The sequence below is a fragment of the Stenella coeruleoalba genome (assembly GCF_951394435.1).
Source record: "Stenella coeruleoalba genome assembly, chromosome: 13".
In the NCBI taxonomy this organism is placed as follows: domain Eukaryota; kingdom Metazoa; phylum Chordata; class Mammalia; order Artiodactyla; family Delphinidae; genus Stenella; species Stenella coeruleoalba.
The window spans coordinates 8,096,433-8,116,085 of NC_137159.1; the positions used below are offsets into that span (position 1 = coordinate 8,096,433).

The 19,653-nt window shown below is 38.5% G+C and overlaps 1 protein-coding gene across 5 annotated transcripts in view; it reads left to right on the top strand.

Moving 5' to 3' along the window:
• The window catches only part of TSGA10 (testis specific 10), a 94,339-nt gene that overhangs the window by 62,707 nt on the left and 11,979 nt on the right, over nucleotides 1-19,653 (top strand). For all 5 annotated transcript variants that reach the window (XM_079941335.1, XM_079941333.1, XM_079941336.1 and 2 more), the window contains 2 exons: nucleotides 3,137-3,322; nucleotides 11,325-11,534. In XM_079941335.1, coding sequence (XP_079797461.1) covers nucleotides 3,137-3,322; nucleotides 11,325-11,534 — 396 coding nt within the window. The remainder of the gene's footprint in view (nucleotides 1-3,136; nucleotides 3,323-11,324; nucleotides 11,535-19,653) is intronic.

A 19,653-nucleotide genomic window follows, 5' to 3' on the forward strand; every position in this document is an offset into this window, starting at 1 on the left:
GTTTCCCAGGACCAGAGGGCAGATGGCTCTCTTCTCCATTTCTCTGTTAGTAACCAGTCGACTAGACACATGTCGACTGGTATGTCTGATATCAGATGATTCCTGATAAATTTGGGCACATGTGTGACAACCCTGGAATAAAGAGACAGCTAGACCAAGGATGTTAGGTATGTCCATCTGATAAACTATTATATAAAATAGTGTTGGATTGACTCCTGTAATAGGTGTGGTGTTACCTACTTACGTAACAATCAAACCACTAATAGGAATTCCTCCCCCAAACAGTCTTCCTCATCGTATTTAACATATCATTTAATTTCAGTCCATAAACATATCTTGAGCATTTATTTATGGTGTACATAAGACCGTTCAGGACTTTGAGAGGTGAGAGATTCTAAGGACTCCTGAATTGCAACCCTTGTTTTCAGGCAGTAAGGCAGCAGCCTCATGTTGCCAAATCAGGTGATTTCCTACCCTTCTTGAGTTGAAGGTGCTAGCAATGTAATGTCATAAATGGACAGAAGCTTTGGAGTCAGGTAGGTCTGACTCTTCCTCTCACTAATACCATGGACTTCTGTAGGCCACTCAACCTCCCTCAGTCTCAGTGTCCCATCGGTAATTGGGAAGAACACCCAAGTGAGTAAGATACGCCTAGCACAGTGAGCCGTCTAAGTCTATTCTGGAATAGGGCAGAATATAAATAAAAGACTATCTGAACAACATTTAGCGTAGTAAGCTTTCAGTCGGTGTTAGACACTTTTTCTCCCTAGCCCATCGCATTACCTGAAATTCCACCATTAGGGATTGGGGCTTTTAGATTCTGGAATTGTATTTTCAGACATCACACATCAAACTCCTCTCAGCTTTTAGCATCCTCATGTGAGTTCTTTTTTGAGACTCTGTTTCACAACATAGCTGGATGGATCCAGGCACCCGCCTGAGAGAAAGGATCACGGGTCCATTTTGGTAGGGAGGTCCATTAAGGATTGTCGAGTACTTTATTCATCACCCATCCATTCAGTGTGCAGTATGCTGGGCGCTGAGGTGACAGAGTTGAAAAACTGCGAGGAGACAGAATGGCATCCCCGGCAGTGGGGACAACAAGTAGAGGGGGGGAAAAGTAGGTCCTGTAGCTAGAGTGGAATGTGAAAGTGGGTGGTAATAAAGAGGTAAGAAGGATATGTCTGAACTGTGTTTTTAGGAAGCTCTCATTACAACATACACAGAAGTTATTTGAAGAATTGCCTTTTAGAAAGATTGTTCAGGAAATGTTGGAAAAAGAATAAATCAGAAGGGAAACAAAAGAGGGGGAAGAGCAGTTAGGAGAGGGGAGGGGTGTAAAGAGCCCAGTGGTCAACCGGAGGGAACTGGTGGGGAAGCACCAAAAAGAGGGAAAGAGATCTGCAAAGAGAGAACTGGAGAATACCAAAGATCAGTTGCACTTTCTTTATAATGTTGCCCATCTTGCCCCCCACACTGCTCTGGCTGCTTTGGGCAGGTACAAAAACGGGTAAACTGGTTGCCGGCTGCTGGGAGGGAGGGCACTAAGTAGTTAGAGGGCAGAGAGACGTTTTAATGCAGGCTTTTTCGCTGCTTAAACTTGGACCCATATATTACCTAGTCACAGAGCCAAATTTAATATAAAAATGATTTCTACCTTAGAAAACTGAATTCAACATAAAAATGGTTCCTGTCTTTGAGGAATCTGAGGGGTTATTGGGGAGATGGTACATCCACAGCTAACTACATAAAGCTATAAGGCTCTTTTAAGAGAATGACACACAATAAGTGCTACAGAAAGTTAAAGAGGGTAAAAATTAATGTGGGTAAAATTCAGTTTATGTATATTATATCATGTAACTCCCAAGTACATACTCTGTACAAAACTGTTATTTTTAGTACAATAATAGAAAACACACATCAGATTCCTACCGGCACATTTGGAATATCTGAATCTTAAAAGCCAATACAGTAGTTTAGTATGTTAACTTGTTAATAACAGACTTGGCAAAGATCCTTCATATTGGTCAAGGTACAACCAGACCACAAGGTGGCAATATTAACTGAATTTCAACCAGTCTCATGATTAATCATATTTCTGAGAAAAACCTGATTTGAAAGCTTTATACAATGCGGTGTTGTTTATTGTAATTTGCCTTATACAATTAGGTGTTGCTCATTCCAGTGTTTCTGAACTGTTTATTAACAGGTAGGAGGCAAAGAGATCTAGTGCCTTTTTAACGAATTACCAGAATTATAAATGATTTTTTAGAATGAGTTGGCCAAACCATACTACTAAAATTATATTTTTAAAAGTAGCTTCATAATTATTACTCTGTATAATATATTATTTGAGGAGCTGATTGTTTTCCTTTAGAAATGAGATCCTACTTTAGTCAGTCCATCATGATAGAACTTTATCATGATAGGTTCTAACAGTGGTTCTATACTGTATGCCCAGTATGTACATGAATGTATATTTGTGAGTAGTGTCTATTGGCATAGGTTCCATATTTTACTTCTGAGCAACTTCAGGCAAGGTATTAGAACAGTGAGCAAAAGTGAATTATAGAACAGTCCATGATCGAGGAAATGAAGGCTGGGGTTATGAATGAAAGGCAGGAACCAGATAGGAAGCATGCCAAACCAAGAGAATTATCAGAAGCTGACGCTTAAGATACGCAAGCAGGCAGAAGCTCTATCGCCGTAGTACAACCCAGGAGAGCAGTCAGGAACAAGGGAATTACACAGATACAAAAGGTCAGGTCGAGGCAGAAGCTCGGAAACCAGACCAGCAAGTAGTCAGCAAGCAGCTATAGGGAGGCAATGAGGATTTTGTTTGAACAGAAGCAAATAGAAGAACATATTCATTGAGGTCTTGAAGATAAGAGTGAAAACTTTACTAGATGAGTGAGTGTGACTCAGGAGCCAGGGCAGATCCTGCTTCCATTCCCTTCTGTTAATTACAGGATGACCAATTTTCTAAACTGAGAGTAGAGATAGGAGTCCTTGAGATTGTGGTACAGTTGGTCATCGTGGCAAGTAAATTCCCAGTGGCCTGGCAAATAATGTTTAATTTGCATCACATGTTTAACATTTTACTCTCCTAAAGTAATACCTAAGATTTGCTTTTTAGGAATCTGAGAACCGGCAAATGATGGACCAACTCCGAAAAGCCAGTGAAGATGCTGAAAACTGGGAAAATAAGTGCCGTCAAGCAGAGGCAGATAACAGTACCCTCAAATTAGAACTTATCACTGCTGAGGCAGAGGGTAACAGATTAAAAGAAAAGGTAGATGCCCTCAACAGAGAGGTCGAGCAGGTAAGTTTGGTAAAATATGCTTGTAGTACATCCTGTATCATATTTAAAAGAGTTTTGTTTGGCTTTCCGTAAATTAAGTGTATAAACAAACACTTAAGTTATTTAAATATACTGTGAATTGTAGTCTGTTAACTGTTCTCCGCTCTGGTTCTCTAATCTCTTACCTACTCTACAACTAGAATAATCTTTAGCTTTTTTGAAAATTAGAAACTATATCAAGCATACAAAAACAGTGCCCTCCCCAAAAGTAATATAAAAGACCCACATATGCCCATCTCCAAAGTTGAAGGATGCTAACATTTTGCCATATTTATGAAGAATATATTTATTATTTAAATAAAGTCTCTCTTTATTTAAAAAAACAAAACATTGCAGATACAACTCCTCATCCTTTCTTCTCCTCCCTCCCTAATGGTTGGTATGTAGAACTTTCATGTCTGTTGTATAACTCTTTATCATATGTTTGTACTTTTTCTACATATCTGTCACCCACAAATGATGTATTTTGTGTTTTGTGTGCTTTAAGTTTTTTTAAGTGATAATACACTGTAGGTATCTATTTGCAATTTGCCTTTTTTGCTCAATATTATAATTTTGAAATGTATCTATTTTAATACATAGAGTGTACATCTAAACAGTTGCTTCTATAGTCATTGAATAAAATATTTTATTTTTAAAATTCATTCCCATACTAAAGGACATTTAACTGTCTTCACTTTTTCTATAATAAAATGCTGCAACAAGCAGCATTTGGTAAAAGTTACTGAGGTAAATAGGCCTTTACTGTGAAGTTTTGTGTTTATCTGTCTATGAGTTAGGCTATGATTACTGTTTACTGTAGCCGTGCATGTCAGAGAGGCTAAAATTCCTTCTGATCTCCTTCTTTGTCTCCTCTATTGTCTTTGGGTTCACTTAAGAGGCTCCTTAAATAGAGTCTGAACCTTGTAGTTCTTTCAACTGTGACCTCCTGTTATTATACAGGAGCCCTGTTGACATGGTAGTGAAGTGTAGGTGGAGGAGACGTGTTCTATTATCCTACGATTAGGTCTTAGTCTTTTAGTGGGCATGTGCCCCTGGGATGCGACCTTCACAAGCGTTTCTCAGTTTTTTTCTCCCTTAGATGAGGTAGAAAGGCTTGAGAGACTCTGCGTCAGGTACTACCATCCCTCCACATTGGTTAGGCTCTGGTACAACCATGTTGGTTATGCTGTCACAAAATCATCTCCTTTGAGGGCAGACCTTTGTCAAGAAGTACAGACTCCTGTGGGATTATTCAAAATGGTTACTTTTCCCCTCACCCTGCTAGAAGCATGAGGGGATTTTTCTCGGATATTAATCCTGAAAACCCAGTGGGCTCCAGGAGGTAAAACTAATAAAAATGTGGGGTTCTTCTCAGGCTGGGAGCCCAGGAGGATGTATCTCTCAAGCTAGTTCATGCTCAGTCTCTAGCAGGTGGTCAATTACCCTTTAAGAGTCGCTACCGGTTGCTAGCTCCAACGGCAGTTTCTCCTCCTGGTAAGCTGCAATTCTCTGTATTTACCTTTCTCTATATTTTGGGTGCAGTGATTCATTTTATGTCTTCAATTCTCTGATAGATCAAAGAGGAGTTGTTTATTGTCATATTTTCTGCTTTTTTTGTATTGTGAGCATGGGAGTGATGATCTCTAAGCTGTTTACATGTTGGAACAGAAACTGGAAGGCTGCTTGTTTATATGATTAGAGACTGGCTGGATTATTTAGTGAAATCTCTTTCTCCCCTTTCCCCTTGAAGTGTGAAGCCTCTGATGTTTCTCCTCAGAGGTGCAGCCTTGAATGCGTCCACAGTTACCCTGCAATGACAGTGGCTTTGGCAGGGCCTTTTTTGACTCTCTTCCTTTACTACACTCAGCTGTTAAGCCCAACTAATTTCTGGCTATTTGCTTTATTGTTTTCAACAGTGCCCTCAAGCACAAATTGCTTCATAGACTGATTCAATTAAATTTGGGTTGTTTTACAGGGATAGCTTTTGAGGTCAATGTTTGAGTTTTTTCTGAACCCGAGAACATTCTTTTTAGCAGTCTCTTCCCCTAATTTTCGCTGGTAAACTAGCTGACCTATGGTGGAGCTTGTATCTCTTAAGAGTTTACCATTCTTTTTAAAATTTCTTTTCAACATAGCCTTGAAGTATTTTCGCTGTACCTTCCATTGTTCTTGAGAGTGCCTTAGACTTGAATTTTCCTATAGTCAGTTGTAAATGAAGTAAAGTTCCTTTGGAAGAATTTAGGAGCTTCCTGCTTTAAGGCCTCTCTCTCTCCCTGGGCAAAATCTCTGAGCCCTGGCTCTAAAGCTGGTACGGGGACAGTGGTGCAGTTCTCTTGCAGTGACGTGCCCACTTTAGGATCTGGGCACTTGGAGGGGATGGTGGGTATATGGCTGTAGCCTCTGGCCTTCTCAGCATGCCTCTCCAGGTATGGAACCTCTTCCTTATGAATAACCTGTGTCAAGGAGAATCAGAGCCACAGTGTTCTCAGTATGCCACAAACAAGATAGAACCTCCATCCCATGTGGAGAGGCTGGTCAGAATGCCTCCCAGACATTGTTGCCAGAAACTTGGCCTCTGAAATAAGTAGCTGTTGGAGTGGCATGAGAAATGCTGATAGCCTGCCTCTCCTGGGAATACACTATCGTTCTTGACTGAGTACTGAGGGGAGAGGGAGCATTGTTTTTAGCTGCACCCACCTGGAGTGGAATTTCCATCGTGCTGAGCTGGGTGTGGGGAGAGAGGGTCATACTTCAGAGGCCACGGACTTTTCCTGTTTCCTCCCAGTTTTAGTTGGTTTTCTGAAAAGTGTTTCTTCATTTACTGTATGTTCTTAAGACCATTTCCAGAGACTATTTAAAGACCATTTAAGGTTGCTTTTTTATAGTTTTCACTACTTTCACTGGTTCTATGGAGCTGCTCACACTGCCGTGCCAGAAATGGAACCTTATTCTACACAGTTGATATGTTTTCATTTTATTTTATGTCAAAATAATTTTCTGATTACCCTTATATTATTTTGTGGTATTGTTTAATTTTCAGTATTTGGAGATTTTAAAAAAATACCTTTCTAGTTATTGATTTTTCAGTCTTTTACATTTATTGAGACTATGGCTAGCATATGGTCATCTTTCTGGGTTTTCCATGTACACATGAATATAACGTGTATTATTTTGTTGTTGGGTAAAATGTTCTATAAATGTCTATTGGGTCAAGTTCATCAATAGTGTTTTTCAATTCCTATCATTACTGAGTTTCTGTTTACTTGTTCTACCAATTATTGAGAGAAGAGTGTTGAATCTCCAAACATATTTGTGTATTTTTTATTTCAGTTCTGTCATGTTACTTCATGTATTTGAATCTGTATTATATTACTTCTTAATGAATTCATCTCTTTATCCATTGTAATGCTTCTCATTCTGTAGTATACTACAAGTAAGTAAGTAAGTAATACCTTACTGTAGTATACTACAAGTAAGGTATTAATATAGCCACTTCAGACTTCTTTTAATTATTGTTTGTATGGTATATCTTTTTCCATGCTTTTGTTTTTAATCTTTCTATGTCTTTATGTTTAAAATAGTATCCTTTAGACAGCATATGGTTGGATCTTGCTTTTTTATCCTGTCTTACATCTGTCTTTTAGTTGTCTTTGGGCCATTTATATTTAATGGAATTATTAATATAGTTGTGTGTAAACCTACCATGTTATTGTTTTCTATTTGTCCCACTTATTTTTTGTTTCATTTTCACTCTTTTTCTGCCTTCTTTTGAGTATTTTTTTTAGTGTTCCATTCTATCTCTATTATGGCCTTATGAGCTGTACATCATTATTTTTTTCTGCTGATTATTCTGGAGTATAGACCATGTATCTTTTTTTTTTTTTTTTTTGGCGGTACGCGGGCCTCTCACTGTTGTGGCCTCTCCCGCTGCGGAGCACAGGCTCCGGACGCGCAGGCTCAGCGGCCATGGCTCACGGGCCCAGCCGCTCCACGGCATGTGGGATCTTCCCGGACCGGGGCACGAACCCGTGTCCCCTGCATCGGCAGGCGGATTCTCAACCACTGCGCCACCAGGGAAGCCCTAGACCATGTATCTCTTAATTGTCACAGTCTACCTTCAAATAATAGATTACTTCTTAGTACCCCTTTACTTCCCCCTCCCATTCTTTATCCTACTGTTCCTCCATTTTTCTTCTACATATATTGTAAACCCCATAGTACCTTATTATTTTAACTTTTAATAGTTATCTTTAAAGAAATTAAAATATGAAAGACATTTTTATTCACCCACATATTTACTATTTCTCATGCTCTTCATTCCTTTGGGGAGATCCAAGTTTTCATCTACTATAATTTTCTTTTTGCTAGAAGAAGTTCCTTTAAACATTTCTTCTAAATAAAGTAACAAATAGAAAAAAATTTAACAAAAAGTAAGTAAAATAAAATAAAGTGGTAAGAGCTAAGTTCTTTTCAACTGAGGGGGAAAAAACCCGTTTTTTGTAGTACGTTGGCATTGAATTCTCTCAGGTATTGTTTGTTTTAAAAAGTATTTATTTCACCCTCATTTCTGAAGAACCTCCTTTTTTTACATGTCTTTTATGTGTTTATTTTCCTTACACACTTCCTACCCCACTGCTGATTGGTTTGGCAGTTATATGTTCTCAGTCTCTTCTTTTGGTAGTTAAAATTGTAATATGCATACTTAACAAAGTCTGTTGTTAGTATCTCCAACCTTTCTCCTAAACAATAATATATGGTCCTGAGAAAATTTGAATACTGAGCATAAAACTACTGCTTACTAGATCTTGTGCCCTCTCTCTTATTTTCTCTTTCACACAAACACACATACACCAATCTTTTATGATACTGTTGTGTACTATTTTAGTTCCACCTTGTTTTTATATTCTTAAAAATAAATCATTACTATTGTTCTTATTCTTTGTCAATCCTTATTTGTATCTACCCATATGTGTACAGAATCCTTCATTCATCGTTGCTTCTTTTTTTTGTCATGAATATATTAAAAATCATCTGCTTTAATCACTGTAAATAACTCTTGCTCAAAGAACCTTATAAATAATTGGTATGCTTGTTTCAATATCAGTGTTGTTTGTTTTTGTCATTGTTATATGACAATATTGCTATCCTTGATCCTAAAACCTTGTGATCAAATCCAGGAGGGTTGACTTTAGGTGATATTAAGGGCAATAGTGATCAGGGCCAAGAGTTTGGTATAAAACATGCTCAACCCAATTCTAAAAATCCAGTTCTCTGCAGAACTTTGGTAAAATATACTTAGCAGAATATATGTTACTGAAATTTGGGATTTCCTAAGGATACATTTTTCACTTTTTCTAAAAGGAAAACATTTTTGAAGACATTTAATATGTGTTCACATGTCTGAGTAAATTCATTTATATATTAAAACTTGTTCAAGTGTAAGGAAAAGAGATCTACTCCAGCTAGTTCAAGAAAACAGGAGTTATTGTAAAAACACAAGCGGAACATGTGGGAGAAAGGATTTCATGGGAACTCTTAAGTCCTAAATCTGCCAGGAATGGAGACTAGAGGATCGTTTTGTGATAGAAAGTAGCTCTCAAGACCTCCACAACCCAGCCAGAAAACGTTCATCTTTCCTGTTGTGCTTCACTGTGAATTTCAGGGAGGTGCATCTGCTTCTACAGAAGGACTCTGAGTTATCATTGGCATGGAACAAACATTATGTTAAAGTTTAGAATTGTGTATGGCAGGGTAAAGTCAGACTCCAAAATTGGGTGAAGCCAGACCAAAGTTTTCAGTTTCTTACAGAAGACATTTTTTTTTCTCTATCCAGAGACTAGGTCAAGATAAACTTTTGGTTGTCTCTCTGTGAGGTTGAGTGAATTTTTTTTTCCTGGAGCCTCCTTTCAAGGGTCCCAGATTATATGGAGATCTCAATTCCAACTCTCCATTAGTCCTAAATTCTTGTCTCCTAGTCTTACTTGAGTGTGTTAAGCCATTCGCCATTACTGGGTCTTCCAACCCCCAACTCTTAGCTTCAGACCTGCTCATTTGCTCCTTGCTCTGGTTTTGTTTTCTCTGTTTTTGGCATGTGAGAATTTCTCTTTCTTACCTGCAAGTTCAACTATGAACTGCAAAAATAATTTTTTATTCTGTTTTATCCAGATTTTCCTCTTAGCTTAATCAGCTATTTTACTAGAACCTGAAACGTCCAAAGCATTCTTCTCAAAACACAAAACCGATCACATAACCTACTCTGTAAGATCTGTCAATTGTAATAAAGACCTGAATTTTACAGGGCTTACTAGGCTCTATTTTGTAAATTATGTACCTTTTCAACTGCACCTCCTATCACTCTTCCCTGTAGTCTCTGGGCTCTAGCCATACTAGCCTTCTCTCTGCTCTTGCTTTGCACTTAGCATCCTCTGATTTGAAAAGCCACCCTCCCCCAACACACTGTATATCTACTCACTCTTCAGATCTCAGTTCAAGTGTCATTTACTTAGAGAAGACTTTCCTGATTTCCCCGATCCCATCAGTCTAGGTCACTTTCCTGTGTTCTACACTTTTTTCTCTAGAAATATTTGCTCAATATATATTTACATATTCATGTGTATGATTATTTTATTAATGCATGATTCCCCCATAGTCTGGAAACTTCATGAGAGCAGAGACCATTTTGCTTATCATTGGATATGCATCAAGGCACATTGACTGGAACATAGAATATACTCAATAAGTATGGAATGGATGGGCGGGTGGGTGGATGGATGGATAGAAGGTTGTTTGAAGAATGAGTGAGAAATTGAGTGAGTGAGGAAGGAAGGGAGGCAGAAAGGTAGGAGTGAATTGTGGCCAAATAACTTATTCCAGGAGCAATTTTTTGTGCATTTTACTTGTAAAAACGCTTGTAAAAGCAGAAACATTTCTTTATTTGTCTCTCAGTTCTGTTAGTCTCACATAATAGCAAATACTCTGTAGGTGGCAGTGCACTTACATAAGACATTTTTCTGAAAAAAAAAGGGGCGGTTTGTGGAATTATCTTGAACATTTGAAAGCATTTATATAACTTGACTCTCATATTACAGTTTTAAAGACATGCTCTTATTTTCCATAATGTGGATGTGTTCTTGATTTATACTTGCCCGGAGTCTTTTTCCCTCAGAGGTATTAGTAAGTGCTAGAGAGTTATCAGCTCTCGTTTTATGATATTATGATCCATATCAGCATGCCATTCAAGAATTAGAAAATGGGTATTGTGAATGAAACAGTAGACAATGTTTTGTCTTTAACAATAATAATATTTATACTGTAGAATAATTGGAACTATGGCAAATATAGACAGAACTACAGGCCAAACGTGTATATCTCAACTAACTTTGGGGATGAGACTTTTCAATTGTTTTCTAAATACATTGAAAAGAATGACCAGGGACGTCTCTGGTGGCATAGTGGTTAAGAATCTGCCTGCCAATACAGGGGACACGGGTTCAATCCCTGGTCCTGGAAGATCCCACATGCCGCGGAGCAACTAAGCCCGTGCGCCACAACTACTGAGCCGGTGTGCTGCAACTACTGAAGCCCGTGTGCCTAGAGCCCGTGCTCCGCAACAAGAGAAGCCACTGCAGTGAGAAGCCCGCGCACTGCAATGAAGAGTAGCCCCCTCTCGCCGCAACTAGAGAAAGCCCGTGTGCAGCAACGAAGGCCCAACGCAGCCAAAAATAAATAACTTTATTTAAAAAAAAAAAAAAAAGAACGACCAGTTGACCACTTTACTCCTGGATTTTATATATAGAAATTTGAAGCCCAACTTTATCTTTCCCAGAATGTTTTGTGCACATACTATTGCCACCTATATCATCTAAAGTTCCTTATAATCTAAAAGTACTATCATTAAAATATTTGCCCCACTTTGTTTTCCATGCTGTAGGTTTTTTTCAAGTTAAAAAAATACATATATATAATAATTTTGTCCTTGCAGCACTTAAATGCAGAACGGTCTTACAAGTCCCAGATTGCTACTTTACATAAGTCTGTTGTAAAGATGGAAGAGGAGCTTCAGAAGGTTCAGTTTGAAAAAGTGTCTGCCCTTGCAGACTTGTCTTCCACAAGGGAACTTTGCATTAAACTTGACTCAAGCAAAGAACTTCTTAATCGACAGCTGATTGCTAAAGATCAAGAAATAGAAATGGTATGTATTATGTTTTTAAATGGTTCTTTTAATATTACTATAAAATTACCACCATTTTCAAAAAATGAACTATTTTTTAATAAAATATTACATCAAGCCATGCCTTTCAACTTTAGATTTTATTTTTAAAGTCCAAGAAATTAATTTATGCTGTGTTCCAAACAACTCAAGACCATAACAGAAGCTCTTCCTTTGAGTGTGTAATTTGCATTTACTTTTAGCCAAAAGAAGTATAAAACACATTGACATATCAATCAGCAAAGAACCATGAGGCTGAGGTTTATCTAGCAAAATAATAACTTTAATGATATCCTTTTAAGCAAAATTTACTATTTGGCTGAGTTCTTTTAAACTGTAATTCACTTGACTGTGTCTACCACGTGCCTGACATTGTGCTTGCCACTGTGAATATAATGTTCAAAAGATACAGTCCCCTGCCCTCAAGGGCCTCCTGGTATTGACATACAAATTATTTGGGGTGAATATTTTACTAGTAAGGAATACTCAAGTTTTCAGAGAGGGAATTCCTTTTTGGCCTATGGGTGTCAGAGAGGAGTTCACAAGGGCAAACTACTGAACTCGGAAGTGATGAGGCATCCCATTCAGAGGGAACAACCACTTAGGCAATGGTCTGAAGTTATAAGTAAATTCTTGAGTGAGTAGTAAGTCATTTGCAATGGCCAGGTGGCTGAGATGCATCTGGAAAAATAGATGGAGCCTGAATCCTGAAGGGATATGTATTCAAGTTGCATAGCATAATTGAAATGTCAACACATTTTGGTTATATGTTGATACACATACACAAATACACCATAACCAAAAGGATTAGTAATCTTTAAGCTTTAAAATTATTACCCTTAGCAGAACTAAATATAAAATCGATAATGATTTATATTTATTTTTTAATCTTTTAAGGATGTTTACTACAGGTTTTGTTGCTTACTTACTAGTCTTTAAATATTTTTTCTCTTATTGTGTTAAAATACATATAACCTTTACCATCTTAACCATTTTAAAGTTCAGTGGTTTTCACATTGTTTTGCAGCCATCACCACCGTCCATGACCATAACTTCTTTCATCTTATAAATCTGAAACTCTATACCTATTAAACAATAACTCCCCGTTCTCTCCTCCCTGCAGCCCCTGGCAACCACCATTATATTTTCTATCTTGATGATTTTGACTACTCTAAGTAACTCACATAAGTGGAATCATACGTATTTGTCTTTGGGAGGCTGACTTATTTCACTTAGCATAATGTCCTTAAGGTTCATCTATGTTGTAGCATATTGCAGAATTTCTTTCCTTTTTTTTTAATACATCTTTATTGCAGTATAATTGCTTCATAATACTGTGTAAGTTTCTGTTGCACAGCAAAGCGAATCAGCCATATGCATACACATGTCCCCATATCCCCTCCCTCTTGAGCCTCCTTCCCATCCTCCCTATCCCAACCCTCTAGGTCATCGCAAAGCACCGAGCCGATCTCCCTGTGCTATGCTGCTGCTTCCCACCAACTATTGTACATTCAGTAGTGTATATATGTCGATGCTACTCTCACTTTGCCCCAGCTTTGCCCTCCCACCCCATGTCCTCACGTCCATTCTCTATGTCTGCCTCTTTTTTCCTTCCCTGCAACTAGGTTCATCAGTACCATTTTATTTTATTTTTTTAGGTTCCATATATATGCGTTAGTGTATGGTATTTGTTTTTCTCTTTCTGACTTACTTCACTCTGTATGACAGACTCTAGGTCCATCCACCTCACTACAAATAACTCATTTTCGTTTCTTTTTATGGCTGAGTAATATTCCATTGTATATATGTGTCACATCTTCTTTATCCATTCATCTGTTGATGGACCCTTAGGCTGGTTCCATGTCCTGGCTATTGTAAATAGAGCTGCAGTGAACATTGTGGTACATGACTCTTTTTGAATTCTGGTTTTCTCAGGGTATATGCCCAGTAGTGGGATTGCTGGGTCATATGGTAGTTCTACTTTTAGTTTTTTAAGGAACCTCCATATTGTTCTCCATAGTGGTTGTATCAGTTTACATTCCCACCAACAGTGCAGGAGGGTTCCCTTTTCACCACACCCTTTCCAGCATTTAATGTTTCTAGATTTGTTGATAATGGCCATTCTGATCCATGTGAGGAGATACCTCATAGTGGTTTTGATTTGCATTTCTCTAATAATTAGTGATGTTGAGCATCTTTTCATGTGCCTCTTGGCCATCTGTATGTTTTCCTTGGTGAAATGTCTATTTAGTTGTTCTGCCCATTTTTTAACTGGATTGTTTGTTTTTTTGATATTGAGCTGCATGAGCTATTTGTATATTTTGGAGATTAATCCTTTGTCTGTTGTTTCATTTGCAAATATTTTCTCCCATTCTGAGGGTTGTCTTTTTGTCTTGTTTATGGTTTCCTTTGCTGTGCAAAAGATTTTAAGTTTAATTAAGTCCCATTTGTTTATTTTTGTTTTTATTTCTGTTACTCTAGGAGGTGGGGTGAAAAAGATCTTGCTGTGGTTTATGTCAAAGAGTGTTTTTCCTATGTTTTCCTCTAAGAGTTTTATAGTGTCTGGTCTTACATTTAGGTCTTTAATCCATTTGGAGTTTATTTTTCTGTTTGGTGTTAGGGAGTGTTCTAATTTCATTCTTTTACATGTAGCTGTCCAGTTTTCCCAGCACCACTTATTGAAGAGGCTGTCTTTTCTCCATTGTATGTTCTTGCCTCCTTTGTCGTAAATTAGGTGACCATATGTGCGTGGGTTTATCTCTGGGCATTCTGTCCTGTACCATTGATCTATATTTCTGTTTTTGTGCCAGTACCATAGTGTCTTGATTACTGTAGCTTTATGGTATAGTTTGAAGTTGGGGAGCCTGATTCCTCCAACTCTGTTTTTCTTTCTCAAGATTGCTTTGGCTATTCAGGGTCTTTTGTGTTTCCATATGAATTGTAAAATTTTTTTGTTCTAATTCTGTGAAGAATGCCATTGGTAGTTTGATAGGGATTGCATTGAATCTGCAGATTGCTTTGGGTAGTATAGTCATTTTCACAGTATTGATTCTTCCAATCCAAGAACATGGTATATTTCTCCATCTGTTTATGTTATCTTTGATTTCTTTCATTGGTGTTTTACAGTTTTCTGAGTACAAGTCTTTCGCCTCCTTAGGCAGGTTTATTCCTAGGTATTTTATTCTTTTTGTTGCAATGGTAAATGGGAGTGTTTCCTTAATTTCTCTTTCTGATTTTTCGTTGTTGGTGTATAGGAATGCCAGAGATTTCTGTGCATTAATTTTGTATCCTGCAACCTTACCAAATACATTGATTACTTCTAGTAGTTTTCTGATGGCATCTCTAGTATTTTCTATGTATAGTATCATATCATCAGCAAACAGTGACAGTTTTACTTCTTCTTTTTCCAATTTGTATTCCTTTTATTTCTTTTTCTTCTCTGATTGCTATAGCTAGGACTTCCAAAACTATGTTGAATAAGAGTGGTGAGAGTGGACATCCTTGTCTTTTTCCTGATCTTAGTGGAAATGCTTTCAGTTTTTCACCATTGAGTATGATGCTTGCTGTGCATTTGTCACATATGGCCTTTATTATGTTGAGGTAGGTTCCCTCTATGCCCATTTTCTGCAGAGTTTTTATCATAAATGGGTGTTGAATTTTGTCAAAATCTTTTTCTGCATCTATTGAGATGATCATATGGTTTTATTCCTTAATTTGTTATTGTGGTATATCACATTGATTGATTTGCATATACTGAAGAATCCTTGCATCCCTGGGATAAATCCCACTTGATCATGGTATATGATCCTTTTAATGTGCTGTTGGATTCTGTTTGCTAGTATTTTGTTCAAGATTTTTGCATCTATATTCATCAGTGATATTGGTCTATAATTTTCTTTTTTTGTTATATCTTTTTCTGGTTTTGGTATCAGGGTGATGGTGGCTTCATAGAATGAATTTGGGAGTGTTTCTCCCTCTGCAATTTTTTGGAAGAGTTTGAGAAGGATGGGTGTTAGCTCTTCTCTAAATGTTTGATAGAATTCACCTGTGAAGCCCCCGGTCCTGGACTTTTGTTTGTTGGAAGATTTTTAATTACGGTTTCAATTTCATTACTTGTGATAGGTCTGTTTTTGTTTTCTAATTCTTCCTGGTTCAGTCTTGGAAAATTGTACTTTTCCAAGAATTTGTCCATTTCTTCATGGTTGTCCATTTTATTGGCATATAGTTGTTTGTAATAGTCTCTTATAATCCTTTGTACTTCTGCAGTGTCAGTTGTGATTTCTCCTCTTTCTTTTCTAATTTTATCTGTTTGTGTCTGCACCCTTTTTTTCTTGATGAGTCAGGCTAAGGGTTTATCAATTTTGTTTTTCTTCTCAAAGAACCAACTTTTAGTTTTATTGATCTTTGCTATTGTTTTCTTTGTTTCTATTTCATTTATTTCTGCTCTGATCTTTATGATTTCTTTCCTGCCACTGACTTTGGGTTTTCTTTGTTCTTTTTTCTCTAGTTGTTTCAAGGGTAGGGTTAGATTGTTCATTTGAGATTTTTCTTGTTTCTTGAGGTGAGATTGAATTGCTATAACCTTCCCTTTTAGAATTGCTTTTGCTGCATCCCATAGGTTTTGGGTCGTCATGTTTTCATTGTCATTTGTTTCTAGGTATTTTTTTATTTCTTCTTCGATTTCTTCAGTGATCTCTTGGTTATTTAGTAGCGCACTGTTTAGCCTCATGTATTAGTGTTTCTTTACAGATTTTTTCCTGTAATTGATTTCCAATCTCATAGCATTGTGGTCAGAAAAAGATGCTTGATACAACTTCAATTTTCTTTAATTTTCTGAGGCTTGATTTGTGACCCAAGATGTGATCTATCCTGGAGAATGTTCCATGTGCACTTGAGAAGAAAGTGTATTCTGCCACTTTTGGGTGGAATGTTCTATAAATATCAGCGAGATCTAGCTGGGCTATTGTGTTATTTAAAGCTTGTGTTTCCTTATTTATTTTCATTTTGGATGATCTGTCCATTGGTGTAAGTGGCGTGTTAATGTCCCCTACTATTACTGTGTTACTATCGATTTCTCCTTTCATGGTTGTTTGCATTTGCCTTATGTATTGAGGTGCTCCTATGTTGGGTGCATAAACATTTATAATTGTTATATCTTATTCTTGCATTGATCCTTTGATCATTATGTAGTGCCCCTCCTTATCTCTTGTAACAGTCTTTATTTTAAAGTCTACTTTATCTGATATGAGTATTGCTACTCCAGCTTTCCTTTGATTTCCATTTGCATGGAATATCTTTTTCCATGTGTTCACTTTCAGTCTGTATGTGTCCCTAGGTTTGAAGTGGGTCTCTTGTAGACAGCATATATATGGGTCTTGTTTTTGTATCCATCAGCCAGTCTGTGTCTTTTAGTTGGGGCATTTAATCCATTTACATTCAAGGTTATCATCGATATGTATGTTCCTTTGACCATTTTCTTAATTGTTTTGGGTTTGTTTTTGTGGGGTTTTTTCTTCTCTTGTGTTTTCCGCCTAGAGAAGTTTCTTTAGCATTCGTTTTAAAGCTGGTTTGGTGGTGCTGAATTCTCTCAGCTTTTGCTTGTCTGAAAAGCTTTTGACTTCTCCATTGAATCTGAATGAGATCCTTGCTGGGTAGAGTAATCTTGGTTGTAGGTTTTTCTCTTTCATCACTTTAAATATATCCTGCTACTCCCTTCTGGCCTGCAGAATTTCTGCTGAAAAATCAGCTGATAACCTTATGGGGATTCCTTTGTATGTTATTTTTTGGTTTTCCCTTGCTGCTTTTAATATTTTTTCTTTGAATTTAATTTTTGTTAGTTTGATTAATATGTGTCTTGGTGTGTTTTTCCTAGGGTTTATCCTGTAGGGGACTCTCTGTGCTTCCTGGATTTTGGTGACTATTTCCTTTCCCATGTTAGGGAAGTTTTCGACTATAATCTCTTCAAATATTTTCTCAGACCCTTTCTTTTTGTCTTCTTCTTCTGGGACCCCTATAATTCAAATGTTGGTGTGTTTAGTGTTGTCCCAGAGGTCTCTGAGACTGTCCTCAATTCTTTTCATTCTTTTTTCTTTATTCTGCTCCTCTGCAGTTATTTCCACCATTTTGTCATCCAGCTCACTTATTCGTTCTTCTGCCTCTGTTATTCTGTTATTGATTCCTTCTAGTGTATTTTTCATTTCAGTTATTGTATTGTTCATCTCTGTTTGTTTGTTCTTTAGTTCTTCTAGATCTTTGTTAAACATTTCTTGTCTTTTCTCAATCCGTGCCTCCATTCTACTTCCGAGATTCTGAATCATCTTTACTATCATTACTCTGAATTCTTTTTCAGGTAGATTGCCTATTTCCTCTTCATTTATTTGGTCTTGTAGGTTTTTACCTTGCTGCTTCATCTGTGACATACTTTTTGCCGTCTCATTTTTTTTTTTTTTTAATGAGTGGGATTGTGTTCCTGTCTTACTGGTTATTTGGCCTGAGGCTTCCAACACTGGGGTTTGTAGGCTGGGTCTTGGTGCTGAGATGAGGAACTCTGTGAGACCTCACTCTGATGAATATTCCCTGGGGTCTGAGGTTCTCTGTTAGTCCAGTGGTTCAGACTCGGAGCTCCCACCACAGGAGCTTCAGCCTTACCCTGGGCTCGTGAACAAGATCCCTCAAGCCACATGGGGCAGCAAAAAAAAAAAATGAGAGAGAACAATAACAAAGTAAAAAATAAAATTAGACTAGGAAACTAACAGATAGGTTAGAAAGAATATAAAAATAAAAATATAGATGAATCAACAACCAGAAGGTACATCAGTACCCCAATAGTAAAAAAGAGGAGGGAAAAGCAAAAAAAAGCGGTGTGGGGAAGACCTTGGCTGTGGAGGGCAGGGCCTAAGCAAGGGCGAGGTTTGGGCAGTGGGCGGGGCCTATGCTTAGGACCCACAGGGCTGGAAAAGACCCTGGGGGCTGTGGGGGGTTGGGGCTTAGGCTCTAGGAACAGAAGAGGCCCAGGCATGCCCCCCACCCCTGGTCTTAGAAGGCAGGAAACCTTACCTGGCAGCCCAGCAGGCTTCCTGGGCTTGAGGGGGTAGGGCAAATGCCCTCCTCTCCTCTCCCGCTCTTCCCGTCTGGGAGGGCCCCTCCCACCTGCCTCTCCTGATCTCCCCGGCCTCCCTCCCTATGTCCCCAGGACCAATGAGGTGTGGGCGGCCTTGGAGGGCAGGGGACCGGCCTGGGAGCTCAGCAGCCTCCCTGGGCCCGAGTGGGCAGGGCAATCATCCTCCACTCCTCTCCTGCTCCTCCTGGATGGCCTCTCCCACCTGCATCTCCTGATCTCTCCGGCCTCCCTGCTATGCCCCCAAGGATGCATGTGGCCTGGATCGGGCTTTGGATAGGGGAAACCAGCTTGGGAGCTCAGCAGGCTCCCCGGCCCTAGTGGGCCAGGCGATGGCCCTCCGCTCCTCTCCCTCTCTTCTGGGAGAGTCTCCCCCAACTGCCTCTCCTGATCTCCCTGGCCTTAGGGGGCACAGATCCTGTCTGGCCTCCACTTCTCCTCCCCCCTCAGTCCCCCTACATCCTACTGGTTCACTTTGGGGTTCCTCCCATCTCCTTGGGTGTCAGAGTCCCCCACCAGCGGCCAGCAGGCACCCTAGTTGTGGGGAGAAGCTAACTCCACGTCTTCCCACACTGCCATCTTGACTCCACCCTCTCTTTCCTTTTTAAGGCTGAACAATATTCCATTGTGTGAATATACCACAGTTTGCTTATTTATTTGTCAGTTTGTGGACACTTGGGTTGCTTCCATGTTTTAGCTATTGTGAATAATGCTGCTATAAACATGGGGGTATAAATCTCTCTTCAAGATGCTGCTTTCATTTTGTTTGGGTCTCTACCCAGAAGTTGGATTTCTGGATCATATGGTAATCATATGGTAATTCTATTTTTAATTTTTTGAGGAATCTCCATACTGTTTTCCAAAGCAGCTGTACCATTTTATATTCCCACTGACAGTGCACAAGTGTTCCAATTTCTCTACATCCTTGCCAACACTTGTTTTTCAGCCTTTCTTTCTTTCTTTCTTTCTTTCTCTCTCTCTCTC